The sequence below is a fragment of the Colletotrichum abscissum genome, assembly GCF_030869225.1.
Source record: "Colletotrichum abscissum strain IMI 504890 chromosome Unknown Scaffold_2.1, whole genome shotgun sequence".
In the NCBI taxonomy this organism is placed as follows: domain Eukaryota; kingdom Fungi; phylum Ascomycota; class Sordariomycetes; order Glomerellales; family Glomerellaceae; genus Colletotrichum; species Colletotrichum abscissum.
The window spans coordinates 816,917-830,918 of record NW_026850098.1 but is presented as its reverse complement, the minus strand read 5'-3'; the positions used below and the strand labels follow the sequence as shown (position 1 = coordinate 830,918).

The window sequence follows — 14,002 nt, the reverse complement described above, 5'->3', positions numbered from 1 at the left end:
CCATATCCTTAACCTCATCCCTTAACCCTGACCGGGCACGCCAAGATTGCAACCTCAGCGGATGAATTGAGAGCAACTGAAACAAGAACACGCAGTCGGGCGAACCCTAAACAGCCAAATCAATTCAGCGCATTTTCTGATGTTGCCATCCAACTGGATGATGACAACTGACATATACAACGTAAACAACTCGATAACCTGTTTGAACGGCATCACTAGCTGTGCGACCGAAAAGTGCAACTCTTGTGACCGTATTGTTCACAGTTCTCCGGTCTTAAGAAGGTCCTGCCTCAACCGGAATTGAGGCACGGGTGACGTTCATGTTGGGCCAGCTTTTTCACTACCAAGCATAATCTACAACCACGGCCTATGGCACCGGCTACACGGAGCACGTGGGAACTCCAGGATGATAGATCGGCCTCATGATATTATCATTTGGGTATTCCAATATTCACGCTTTGTTTGCCGCGTTTCCCGCAGAGTCCTAGACTCCGTAACTAGTTACGATGCCGAACCAACACCTGCGCTACTTTCGTGCGCCAGCAACCGACATAGTTCGACTCGTCTGTGTCCTCTCTAATTTTGGGGGCACGATGGTTTGGTCCTTTGCATGGAGTTCCTTCGCACCGGCCCACATGAAGTCTGTCTCTCCAAAGTTCACCCTCACTTTTGCGGCTCCGTCACAGTGGCTAATCGAGGGATACAACTTTCGAAATATGGACTTACTCGGATACCGGTCTATGTGATATTCTCATCAGCTTTGCTGTCATCGCCGCATCTTGAAAGAATGGTGAGTCGAACGTACCAACGACTTTACCATTGAGAGTGAATATATATTCGCGGTTCTCGTAATCGACCCCGCAGCCCACGGTGCTGCCTAACCCATAGATTCGTCCCAATATATGACTTGCGGAAGAAAAGTCCTCGTCATACACATTGCCCTCGACTCCATGGTAACCCACCGACCACAAATACCATCCGGGGTGTGCCTTCCTCATGTCGCAGAACTCGCCAGTCAAGCCGATGACCACGCTTGGGTCGGCAGGCGTAGCTTCCGATGACGGGGAAGTGTCTGATGTCGCGTCAGATTTCGCAGAGCCGTTAGAGCCTGTCTCCGGCTCTTCTGGTTCGCTTGGATTACTTGACTTTCTGTTCCGCTGTTCGAGATCGTCTGGCTTGGACTCGGACGTGGACACCTCCAAGGCCTCCTCTATTGATAGCTCAAAATATGCCAATCCCAGTTTCCTAGGCGATAGAGGATGGTTTGCCCTGATACAAATGTTGTACGGGTCGTTTTCCTCGTCGTGAGATGCTGTTTTGGATTAGCATCACAATGGAAATATCAAAGTCACGGCATATAGAAATAGCAGATAAATCAGGACGGATCACTCACCTGCAAAGAAAACCTCCAAACCCCCTTGGAGGATCTGCGCGCGCGACTCACTAACTTCTACACCTCTCTTCCACATAGGAGGTATAATGAGCGCTGTTGGCGTCTTGGTCTGGCTTTGCGGGGCTCTCGACTGGTACTCTCCAAGGGCGATCCTGGGAGCACATTGATACAAGAAGTGGTGCAGAGTCCACCCATCGGAATCTGTCTCCCTCTCGAATTGTGTTAGCATCGACTTTAGCTTCGTCCATAGGTCAGGCCTATCCATCTCGGTAGCGATTCGAAGTTCTTTGAATCCCAGCCCGGCCTCTTGGGGGTCACCTGGAAGACACTGGAGACAAGCATCCACAAAGTCCATGTGCTGGCGACTCCACTGGGTCGAGAAACCAAGTTCAAAAATGGACTTCTGGTCATTCTGCCGTCTGGTCCAGGGATTGCAGCCGCTTTTGACCAAGAGGACGGCCAGTGGGTTGCCCTGGTCTTCGAGGCTCTGGCAGCTGTCGAAGTACACCTCGAGACCATTGAGGCCCTCTTCATTCATCTCATTTTTCAGACCAGGGCTCTTGCTCAGCAAGATAGAAACACTTTCGACCCGGTTTCTGAATATAGCTTCCCAGTAGGCATTTGTCCAATCCTGTGAATCCCAACCCTGACCAGGAGCCAGTGGATTGTCTTTGCCAAGCAGCGGTTTTAGATTCTCAGGTCGGTTTGCTTGAATAGCAAGAGTTAGACAAGATAGGTTGCCACCTATCTTAGTTCTGAAATTCACTCTCTTATCTAAGAGAAGTTGTACGATGTCGCTATTGCATTCTCTGGATGCCAGGTGGATGGGATGGAACCCATCGGCGTTCGGTTTGTGCACATCTACAGAGTTGCTTCCACGGTGGTTCAAAAAGATCTTCACAACCTCAGCTTGACCCTTTTTGAGGGCCACATGCAGGGGTGTGTCTCCGTCGGCATTGGTGAGGTTGGGGTTGGCACCACTCTTGAGGAGAAATTCAGCTACCTCGACGCTACCCCAGAATACGGCTAAGTGAAGGGGGGCCCAAAGGTCTGCCTTTTGACAATTGATGTCGGCCCCGGACTCCAAAAGCAGCTTGGAAGTGCCCAGGTCACCTGCCGCCGCATGTAGTGAAGACCAGCCGTCTTCGTCTTGTGAATTGACTTCGGCGCCGGCCTTGAGAAGTGTTTCGGCGACGTTGAAATGATTCGCGCTGGTGGCGCAGAAAAGTGGTGTTTGTTCCCCAACCCCTCGTACATCGATAGGTGAACCTGCGTGGAGCAAGATGCGAACGGCTGCATCATACCCTTGATCGGCAGCCAGGTGCAAGGGTATATCACCGGACTCATCCGCCCTTTCAGGGTCAGCGCCGCGTTTGAGAAGCTCTCTCATGTTGTCAACTTGGCCATGATAGGCTGCGCAATGCAGTGGCGTTCTCCCCCAGCGACTAGGGCTGTCAATTTCAGTTCCACGGTCGATGAGGAAAGTCAGAACTTCAACTGATTTCCTTTCGGCAGCATAGTGCAAGAGTGAATGACGGTCGTCGTCCGTCTTCTGTACTGCATCTTCATCATCGCCCATTAAAAACTCAAGGACTTCCAGGGCAGAAGATCTCACTGCCAGCTCCAGGTTGTCCCATGATCCTTTCACGTTTTCATTGATATCGTTTGCTTTGACATCATTCGTTACGAGCTCTTCCACCATGTGGATATCGTTCTGCTCTATGGCATGATACACCGCCCGTCTTCCGTCTTCATCGGCAATGCCAACTTCGACGCCCTTTCGAATAAGAAGTTGTGCGGATTCGAGGCATTTCCTGCGCGTCGCCATATGAAGTGGTGTCTGGCCCAGTTGATTGATGGCGTTCGCATCTGCATCGACCTTTAAAAGGGCTTCGACTATTCTCGGACTCCCAGTGGCGAGATGAAGTGGCGTGTCCCCCGAGACGGAGCGGTCATTGGCGTTAGCGTTGTGTTCCAAGAGCAGCTCTACACTGCTGGTATGGCCTCTTTGAGCTGCAAAGTGAAGCGGCGTGAACCGGGAGTAATCGCGAGCTTGGACGTTCGCTGCCTCGGTGGTGTCCCTAGCGTGGTTTAGGAGCGTCTTTAGGACATCGTATACTCCGTAACTTGCGGCGTGGTGCAAAGGTGTTCGCCTTTCTGAATCTCCCAAGTTGATATCTGCCTTGTGCCGTAACAGGGTGCGTACCACCTCGTTGTAGCCTCGTGCTGTGGCCACTGAGATTGGTCTTTGCTTCGCATCTTCCTGTCCATCGGGAGAAACGCTTTGTTGTAGAAGATACTGGACTATCAGTAGCTGGCCTGCGCGTGATGCGGCCAAAAGCAATTCGCCACCGTATTCCAGGGTGCCTCCATCTATAGACTTCATTGTCTCTAGATAACCGTGTGCTGCAGCTAATTTCGCAGCTCGCCTAGCATAAGCGGCTGAAGCAATACTATTGACTTGCGCGTCGATGAGGATCTTAGTCACATTTGTGAATCCCCTCTCAGCGGCGTAATGGAGCGGCGCCAAGCCCATGTTGTCCGCAGCTTCGACTACTTCGAGCAGACGATCGTATGTTCGTGCAGCGTCAACAATGAAGGTCGTAGATTCCACGCTCCCACAACGGGCAGCAACATGCAGAGGCGTGCAGCCATGTACATCTTTGATGTATAGCGTAGACTTATCACGAACGACAATGTTGTTAACAACTTGCGGGCAGTTCGGGATTGCGTAATGCAAGGTCGTCTGACCAATTCGATCCTGAACCGTCAGATCTGCCCCAACCGCTACCAGATACTTCGCTGAATCAACACTTCCCATCTTGGCTGCGGCTGTCAAGGCTGTGTGGAAACCCATATCCTTGACATCGAGCAATTCAGCGGCGCTGGCATTGATCGGTGCCTCACCGGAAACGCCCATGCCCAAGAGTTGTCGGATAACATCTGTCCGACCGCATATAGCTGCCATGTGAAGCGGCGTTCTCCCTTCGTGATCGGCTTGCGTGGCGTCCTTTAAGGCACTGAAAAGAAGTTGAAACATATGGGTACTGCCGGCCAATGCTGCTACATGAAGAGGAAAGCACCGAGGCATTCCTTCTGGGTCATTGTGTAATAGCTTTTCCGCAGCCTTCGTGTCATTGCTCAAAATAGCACACTGAAGTCGGAAACAAGCTTCATTTCCCCACACAACTATAGCATGCTCCGTGCAGCCGTGCCGGACATGAACCGTCTCTAAGTCCGTGTGACTTCCATTACCTTCAAGGAGGGCGGGAACGATCAATTTTAGACCAACAAAGCCAGCCATATGAGCAGGCAGAAATTCCCCTTTAGCTAAACCCCTTGTTTCAAGAGATTGTGCCAGAGACTGTGGTACAGGATTTTCTCCAAATGACTGGTGATCGCTTGCTATGTCGGACCGGGAATGGCGGGCAGTGAATAGCAAGTATAGCTGGAACCACTTCCGAGAGAGATTGGTTGTTCTGAAGAAAGCGATGACTTCTTCTATGACCCCGTTATCGGGATCTTCGACAGCAAGAAGGTGGGAGGGCCAGAACCGACAGGCATAATCCAGAAACTCCAAGACGGGCTCCATGTCTGCAAGCTTTGGAAAGTTGTTTCTGTGCAATGCCAGGCTGAGACATTTGTCCCAAATATGTTGTTCGTCGCCACTAAGAACTACCTTCAGGTAGTGTAGACAAAGTCTGACGAATCCTTCGTGGGTTGTTCTCTCGAGACCTTTCCGCAAACTTCCTTCGGATAAGACTTCTCTGGCTAATGGACTGGTAATGCGTGCATAGGAATTTTCGACGGTTACAAGTCCTCCTAGATGACTGCGAAGATCTCGTTCCATGTCCATGGACACCATTCCCTGAATCTGGGAGATGGTTGAACGGCGCAGATTGATGGCTACCGCCACGGCAAGTTCCTCAATGCGAAAATCTCGCATTGCAAGAACCAGACAGGAAAGTACAGAATTCGCCCAAGAAACTGTGGAAGAGGGTTGGGTGCTAAGAATCTCTATGTGTTTCTCGTAAAGTAATCTTTCGTTCTTCGGACTCTTTGCAATGTCTGCTTCGATCGCCTCTGGAGAGCTGATGGTAAAGCTTTGGAATAGGTGGACCAGGTATGCGCTGATTGCAGAGAAGGAACCCTCAAAACTCGTGGCCGAGTCAATGATCTGTTTCTTGACATTCACCGCAAGCCTCTCTCTGAGGAAACTGGATCCGTAGGCATGATCAAGTAGTTGCGTTGTCTTCGTCCTGATCAAGGCGTTTTGGTAGTGCTTGGATTTCGCTGCCAGGTCAAAGGCATAGACTTTCCCTGATTTGAAGCCATCTATTGGTGCGCGGCTGCTGGTAAGGAAAGTAAACGTCACGGCGGAAGATTCTGCGGCCAAACCCGGCATCTGCAACCACCATGACTGCGCCTGGCTCGTCCATTTTTCGAAATCGGCGATGACGACCAGAAAGTCGACATTCTTGGCGTAAAAGATGATTGATGATAGCAAGGCAGTGAGGGTTTCTTGCGTCCAGGCATTCTGGCTGAGAATCTCGGCCATCAAGTTCTTAACAGGCCAAAACAGATATGGCCGTTGTGAGATGATTTGGTGGACGGTAGAAACCAAGACACCGCAGAAGCTCCCGAGATGACTTTCCAATGAGCTAATGAGGTTATCAATGATGACCACAGAAGATCTTTCGCGGAATTCCTGGGTGATGAGCCTCACAAGATCCGACTTCCCGTACCCCGTTGGACCATGAATCTGGACCGAACCTCCGCGAGACTGTTTCCAAGGAATCTGCTGCAATATCGGGCGGTAAATACCCTGCATGTCGTCGAAGTCGTCAGACTTGTCTAGGGTTCGGGCTTCATGCAGGATCCATCGGGAGAAAGACAATGATTGGAGGGTCTTGAAATAAGTATCGCTGATGTCAAACTGCGGTGCTACATGGGGGCCCTTAATTGATCCTGATGGAAGGTCAGCAGGGTTTATGAGAACAGGAAAGTTTTTACACGTACCCTCGTGATCAAAGAGTATATGGTCGGGTGTGAAGAGCCTTCGAAGCAGCCCGAGTTCATCCAAGTTGTTCACGGCGCACATTGCAGCACCTTTAGGCCCCCGCATCGGCCATAGGACTCCAAACTCGGGGTTGCTAGATTGGCTCATTTTTGGCGTGTATTCACCGTCAACCTGAATGAAATCCGTTGTCGGATACTTGACGGCAAACTTTCGAAAGACATGAGAAAGTTGTGCCACGGCATCTACGAGGCCGGAGAGCAGCTGGGAAAGTCGACCGGTGTAGCCTATGTTTGTGGCTTTGAGCATCTCAAAAAGAACATTTTCCCACCCGAGTCGACCGGTCGAGTGATCTGGCGCCTCACGCTTCGTTGGGCCATGGGGAGTGGCAAAGAAGAGCAGGCTGGCGACGTTCAGAGCAACGTCGTAGAATCGAGGCGTCCTGTTGGCAATAATTATAGCCTAGAGTTCTTAAAATGAGTATCTAGCAACTCTGCAAGAGTTCATAACTGGCACACAATACCTGTTTGACCACAATCCCACCAAAGCCATAACCGGCCAACAACACCCTATTGCGATCTTTAATCGCCTCCTGTGGCGCATGCTTCTGGATCCGAATAAGAAGTTCCAATGCCTCGCTTTCAATCCAGGCCGGCGAGTAAAATGGATGGGCCACTTGACTCTCAACGGATGCTGCATCGTCAGTGGTGGCAATATGCTCATCATACTCTTTCTCGATCGAAGCCATCCTCGCCTCTTTCACAGAATTCCCTGTGTCGGGATTTCTGATGTCGCTGATTAACTTTGGGCTGATCAACCTTGGGCCAACTAAGGAGGCAGGGATGCCATCTCTGTCTCTTTCACGCTCCTCGGGCCCGTCAGGTGCTTGCTGCTCATCAACTGCCAATGACTCTCTGTCATCTTCGTCCTCCGAGCTCAAATCTTGCAGCTCTGAAACGACGTCATGGCGAAAGATATTGTGTTGATAAACCCTCGCCTCAGGTACGAGGTTCGGGATCATTTCAACCACGGACATGGTTTCAGAGTCAGCGATCTCGCTTGGAAATCCCACAAAGTAGATTCTGATTGATCCAGGTTAGCAAGTCAACGGCCGCCTTCTTTTTGCCCTGCCAGCGACTCACCTGAACTTCCATGGCTCCTGATTCTCATCAGCGACCCCTTCAACGTCGTCATCAAAACTCTGATGGGAATTCGTATCGGACCCTTCTGCCATATTGAGCTATTTGATGCTTGACTGTGCGTAGCGCTGGAGGAGAGCACTATGATGGTCGTTTGCAGAAAAAGAAGGCGAGTCTTTCCCAGCCTGCTTCAAGTAATTAACAAACCCCGTCATTTACGGACTTGCCTTGTGACTGTGTCAGGCGCCAAAAAAGTGGCCAGATTCGGCCAGGGTCAAGCGACCTTAATCAATGCCTGCTGAATCCTGCATCGATATCCTAGGGTCTGCGGCAGGCTGTCAATATAGCCTGCTTCTGGCACACACACTCCGGAACATCGGAAGGTATGCCCAGAAACAGTCCACGCCAATCAATCGAGTATTATCTTTTGGTATCTCGTATCAAAATAATTGTGCTTCTACAGTTGGACCGCAGGTCTTTGGAAGAGTCACCTACAGCGGCTGACCCCCATTGTTTTATTCCACTTTTTGTTCCTCTCTCTCTGCTTTTATCTGTTCTCATTTAATAACGCGCCTAGACTACGGGAAACAATAACCTGGCTAATCTATAGTCCTAGTTGGAAATCGCGAGAACCGTCGTTCCCAATACCCCAGCCAAGCCCTCGAGGGCGTCAGCATTTAGATTTGCGTCGTCAATTTCCTTGGCTAGCTTGGTCTCCATGAAAGCGGCCTGCGTTGGTGGCCGCAAATACTGCACACCTGGTTTGAAGATTACGGGGTCGTTGGTAGGCGAAAGACCAAGGATGTCCCGCAATCCCTTCAAGGCATTGTAGGAAAAGTGTGCCTTGGCCTCCAGCTTGACCGTACCCAGGAAACTGTCGTTATTTTGGCGTCGCAGCAGTAATGCGGCCCGGAAATCGGTGACAATGCCCGACGCCGCAGTTTTGTTCTCGCGGATAGTCAGGCGAACTGCGTTGTTTGGCCCATAATCGCGAACGCTCATGTCAAGGATAATAGATCCCGTCAAGGTCGATCGGTCCGTCCTCTTGTGGTTGAGCTTTCGCTCCCATTTCCGTGTGAGGTGGCCGCCCCCTTGAATACCGCTCCCCGCCGTCACGCTGGCGCCAGCCTCGCCTCCGCTAGTCTCCTCAACCTCGACCTCTGTTGGCTCGCCAAGAGTGAAATCGCCGTTGGGCCAGAGCGCGACAACCTCTGGGTCGTTCCCGGACCGCTTCTTCTCATCTTGAAAGTTGATGGTGACCGTGGCCTGTTTGAAGCGCCGGTATTCGTCAATGCCGTGGAAGCGGAATCCGAAAACGATCAAGGTAGCCGGGCTTGAACCATTGATCTCGTGCCCATGGACTATACGATCCACGCGAGTCTGGAGAAGCAAGCCACGGCAACAATCATCGACCACATCAGGGCGCTGGATCTGGTGCCCGTCATTTTTCCTGTGGAAATCGCGGCCTTCTTCCTCTGTGTTGAGCTGTATATCGAATGCGAACGGGTCCTTTTCGTCCTGAGTTGCCATTTTGCTGGGGACCGCAGATCACCTGTTGACTCGAACAATACAGAAAACTTCCAAACAAGCTTGGAGTTATATCGCCGTCAAGTATGCTTCCCCTGACATTTGTACCAGGGTCATCTGTCCTACATAGAATAGCACGAGGAGCGGCTGAACGTGGGGGAGCCATCCGTAAACGAGCCTTGATATCCGCCCCCCGACCAATATCTTCTTGATCGGCCCGCCCTCTGCTTACGGTGACCAATTCGTTATGATAAGACCATAATCAGTCCTTGACTTGGAGGCGGTCACTCCGCAGGATGTTGCAGCCTGCAGACATTGCAGAGCCAATTGCAGTAACATGTCACCCACCATGAGGCCTGTCTCGTCACCATACCCATGAAATATGGCCGCCTGCCACCCCATTCCGGCCGAGCATGAACCGCTGAGCAATCTATTACACAGGCAACTGGCTCATGTATTGTCAAAGACCGGCGGCTGTTTGCAGTATTTCTTTCACAGCCGGCACCTCGCTGAGTGAGCCGAAACCTTTCTCCGCGCCGTTCGCAGACTCCACGATCCCTTCTCGTTCACCAAGACAAAGCTGACCCTAAACCCGAGGTTCTCCATATTCCCTTTGGCCACCTACACTATGACAACGACGGATGTTGCAACGGGCGATGCGACCAGAGGACCGAATGACATCAAATCTTCGGAAAGGCGTGGCAGGCTCGCAGGCGACAAAGTGAAGACACGACGCATCCGTGACTCGGATCAAGAATCGAGTGACGAAGAAGGTGCGCGTGTCGGCCAATACCATGGCAGGATTGTCAAGAAATGGATTCAATATCCGGCAGATGCCGACCACCCAAAATATGGCGAATTTCATTCCCAGAAGGATAACGAAGAGCGGAACCTTATCCATCGAACAATCAGAGAACTGTCTAGGAAACAGAAAGACCTTCCACCGCACGCCCTAACTTTCATCGAGTCCTTGGTAGTCGATTCTCCCGACCTATTCGTCGCTAAAGACTCAGACCAAAAGGTCCCAATGCTTGAAGCCGCCAATTCCCAGGTAGCCATCCTGTTTCGGATAATCAACCTCCTAATACCGAGCGAGATTCGCGATGCTATCAAGACCGAGTGCCAGGACGAGAAATCCAACTGCCCCTTACAAAAGGTGGTCCTGGCACGCCGAAAACAGTGCAGCATCAATCCAGGAAAGGCCAGTAAGGCCAGTAAGACTGACACCATACAGACTGCTGATCCTGAGCAAGGTCTTGATTCTACAAGAACGGAAATCAGTGGCATTGCAGAGAGAACCGAATGTCTTCACGGCCAGGTCGACGTGAAAAGGCTCTTGGAAAAAGACCATCAACTGAGAAAGAAGCTTGTAGCTGCTCTGAAGCCTCACGAGCAGGCTCAGTTATGTCTCCAGTCGCTCCTAGTGGACACCAAATTCGACAAGGGTCAGAAGAAAAGCGACCAAGTCGTCCCGTTGCCCGGATTCAAGACCCTTCTTCAACTCTGCCCTGATGATTTGTTCAGCAACCAACCGAGCAACGGGTACACTCCTCTGCAAATGGCTGTCAAGCTCTACGGCACCGAAGACATCGACTATGATCTTCTCTTCTTTGTCATTCAGGCTTTGATCGACCGATGCCCGGCTTCCATCTTTTTGAAGCATAAGGGCGAAAAGAATGCGTATAAATTGTTAAAGTCCTTGGATGAGGCGAAGTCTACGAAGAATGCCAGTTCGCGAGCGCTGGCCGAAGAGTTGCTGAAGAGAAGCTGCATTGGCTTTCCAGAAGGTTTGGGAGATGCAAGATCGGTCTTAGGGGGTGAGAGAAATGATTCCTGGGCGAAGAAGATGGACTTCCTCTACTGGGATGCAAAATTAGGTACGTCAGCCACAACTCTGAGAGAGCTGCTCTTGGCCTTACAAAAGATTCTGGAGGGCGACCCTAACTCGCGGGTAGAGCAGCGATTCTACCTCAACCTAACAGGGGAGTCCGTCATGCTCGACAAGGCCTACATTAATACAATAAAAAATCAGTCCGGCCTGCGTCTCGAAACTGTGTTAGATTTTGTCAAGTTGCCTTACTGGAAGCCACAAGACCGGAATTCACGACTGAGCTCCGCGAATGCGCGATATGGGCAACATCAGAATCACAGTCCTAGCGAAGGGAAAGATGTTGGCGAGCCTGAATTGCCAACCCTCGATCCCTACGGGGCCATGTTTGATTGGCTATGGGGTTGCAACGTACGCAAAATTTTCACGATCGACGTCGATGACGACGGTCCGGAGCCACACACCAATGCGTCTATTCGTAAAGCCTTCAGAGGCGAGAATGACAGTACCAACCCGACGCGAGATTTCGAGGTCGAAGTTTGGAAATGGAAGAAGTTCGACATCTGCGCTGAGACTGTGGCCACGGCGGCTCCGAAGGCCCGACATATCTATTTCTATTCCCGCGGGAATACAGCTGTTCTACGGGGCTGGGCCAGTAGCCCAGGGTTAGCCAAGTTACAACAGGCAAGTAGTGCTGCGTGGATCTGGGAAGCTTTACACTAACAGTTAGACAGCTTGAAAAGTTGAACATTGAGATATTTCCAGAGGTCAGTCATTCCCATGACACCAAGATGCTGTCCCCGCAAGCGAATTGCTGCTGACATGTACCAAGAACGTGAACGATGAAGAAGATTGTAGGGTATACGAGCCAAACTTTAAGGAAACCCTCGCACAAAACTGTGCACAACTCAAGATTGAGAACATTTCGGTGAAGAATCACGGTTACCGGAGGGACCTTGGAGCAAATGAAGCTGGCAACGAAGGGATGAGTGTCAGGAACAAAGGCCAGTCACGGCACGAACAAAGCACGTAAGTCTCTCGATTGATGGTCTTCAGTACCTCTTGGATATTAAGTATCAGCACAGGCCCGACACAAATGCATGGATAGGGTATCTCTTAAACTTCAAGCAGTTCATGCATAATCTTGAACTCAGTAACAAGCCCTCTATCAAAGTTGCACTCCTAGACGACGGTGCCAAGTTGACTGACCTTCATGGCCAACAAAATGGTCGATCGTTCCGCGCAGACAAGGAGGAATTCTTTGTTGGGCCATGTGAGCATGGTACGGCCATGGCACGCTGCATACGGGAGGTCTGTCCAATGGCTGAGCTGTACATCGCCCGCCTGGACGATTCAAGACATGTGGAGAACCAGAAGTTCACGATCACCTCCTGCCACCAAGTAAGAGCCCACCTGCATCAAAGCTATGTGAGGGCTGAGGAATTGCTAAGACCAAGTAGGCTTTACAATGGGCTTTGGACATGGAGGTGGACATCGTCTCTATGAGCTGGACGTTCGAGAGAAAAGGTATAACCAACGATGAAGCTGAAGAGGCGTTTGTTAAGCTTGCCAAGCAAGCCATTGCCAGCGGAAAGGTGATTCTCTTCGGCTCCCTTCCAGACAAGGGCCCAGGGGCACAGACATCAGAATTCCTTCCCATAGGGATGGACGGCGTCCTCAAGATCGGCGCCGCCACCCTCCACGGGCAAAGTTCGGCTGAAAATATACATTCCAACCCCGATTTCCTTCTCCCTGGTGAGAGCCTATTCAGCCCTACTGGGGAGATTGTCCGGGGTAGCTCATACGCCACAGCCTATGCTTCTGGTCTTGCTGCTATTGTGCTCTACTGCGTGAAAGCACACCAAGAGTTGGAGGAGGTCACAGAAGACGACGAGATGCATAAGGCTTGGGATATGGCCAAGAGGGTGAAAGGGATGAAAATTATTTTCAACCGTCTTAGTCAGAAGAACTCTGAATACCGGTCGGACCGAGGTGCTTTTGTGCAACCGTATATTGTCTTTGGGCAGGATTTCAAGGATTCTCGAGACGACAAGAGGAACGCTTTGCGCAGGATTGTGACAGAAATCCTCCCTCCTGACGTCCTAAGGTCTTTCCACATAGAATAGCTTTAGACAGAGGCATCAGGATCGTTATCAAGGGTTTTCCATAGTTTTTTCAACCAATACACAACATTAGCTTTAGTAAAGAGGGCGTGATAATATCCGTCACCAAGCAAAACGACTCCATATGTGAAAGGGAAAGAGTAACGTTTGGAAGAAATGGCATTGTAGACCGGGTACCGTGCGATTCGGTCTCTTTAAATACCTAGGAAGGGGCCCTTGGGCGTCATAGCTGGGCCACTAAGCCAGGCGATTTCCATGATGATGGATCCGGCGAGGCCTATGTTCTTCTGGTTGTTGAGGTTGTGCACAAGCCTGAGTGTCACGCCGAGCTGGTCGAGAGACTACCCTTGCAGCATCATGGACACGACCAAAATCTTGACCCTTTTGACGACGATTTCGGCAGAGTACCGGAGCTTGATGTCGTCGGATATGGATATTGGCTGTGTTGGGTCGACGGCAACACGGGCCTACGCCAGCGCGTTCTCGACACTCTAGGTGGCAGGGACCGCTGTGCTTTTGGGATTCGAAGTAAAGACCTTTCATGCAGTCAGTACTCGAGCCTATGCGATGTCTCTAGAGTTTTTCGAAGTGGGACCCAAGCTGACTGCTACGTCCAGGTTGGAGGCGGTCGTCGAGATGGAGACGAAGGAGCCTTGTACGATCTAAAAGTCTCTCTTCCTGATACTGTCGATCGTGGATCCCGCGGCTGTCCCAAATATCAAGGTGATGATGATGCAAGAAAGAATCTGCACGATAACAAGAGTCGATGGCAGAGCTAGGCGTATCAACCGTTTTTTGTTACGATTTCAAAATAGATTAAGAGGTCTATAATGTTGATTACTGTAGTTAGCTAAGCATAAGGCATGAGATACCAAGCCCCCGTTATTTAACTTCCGGCCGATTTTAAGCTAAGCCAGAGAAGCAGGTCCACTGCTGGCGACTTCTCATCAGTGAAGTAGACTGAATGCACTGTTC

General features: G+C 50.9%; 3 protein-coding genes across 3 annotated transcripts; 1 reads left to right on the top strand and 2 right to left on the bottom strand.

The window, feature by feature from the left end:
* Positions 1 to 526: 526 nt before the first annotated feature.
* Positions 527 to 7,644, bottom strand: CABS01_00978 (ankyrin-1; the record flags this gene model as incomplete). Its single annotated transcript, XM_060534359.1, has 9 exons — positions 527 to 576; positions 727 to 738; positions 806 to 1,312; positions 1,394 to 2,087; positions 2,184 to 4,403; positions 5,208 to 6,361; positions 6,413 to 6,872; positions 6,934 to 7,492; positions 7,553 to 7,644. 9 exons carry the CDS (start codon positions 7,642 to 7,644, stop codon positions 527 to 529), a joined length of 5,748 nt encoding a protein of 1,915 aa, XP_060401437.1.
* A 517-nt stretch (positions 7,645 to 8,161) lies between these two features.
* CABS01_00977 (uncharacterized protein) lies at positions 8,162 to 9,079 on the bottom strand (the record flags this gene model as incomplete). The annotated part of the gene is made up of 1 exon (XM_060534358.1): positions 8,162 to 9,079. The coding sequence occupies one exon, from the start codon at positions 9,077 to 9,079 to the stop codon at positions 8,162 to 8,164; it is 918 nt and encodes a 305-aa protein (XP_060401436.1).
* Positions 9,080 to 9,704: 625 nt separating this feature from the next.
* On the top strand, positions 9,705 to 13,693 carry CABS01_00976 (uncharacterized protein; the record flags this gene model as incomplete). Its single annotated transcript, XM_060534357.1, has 7 exons — positions 9,705 to 11,569; positions 11,635 to 11,671; positions 11,737 to 11,933; positions 12,059 to 12,305; positions 12,365 to 13,011; positions 13,257 to 13,577; positions 13,645 to 13,693. 7 exons carry the CDS (start codon positions 9,705 to 9,707, stop codon positions 13,691 to 13,693), a joined length of 3,363 nt encoding a protein of 1,120 aa, XP_060401435.1.
* Positions 13,694 to 14,002: the final 309 nt, after the last annotated feature.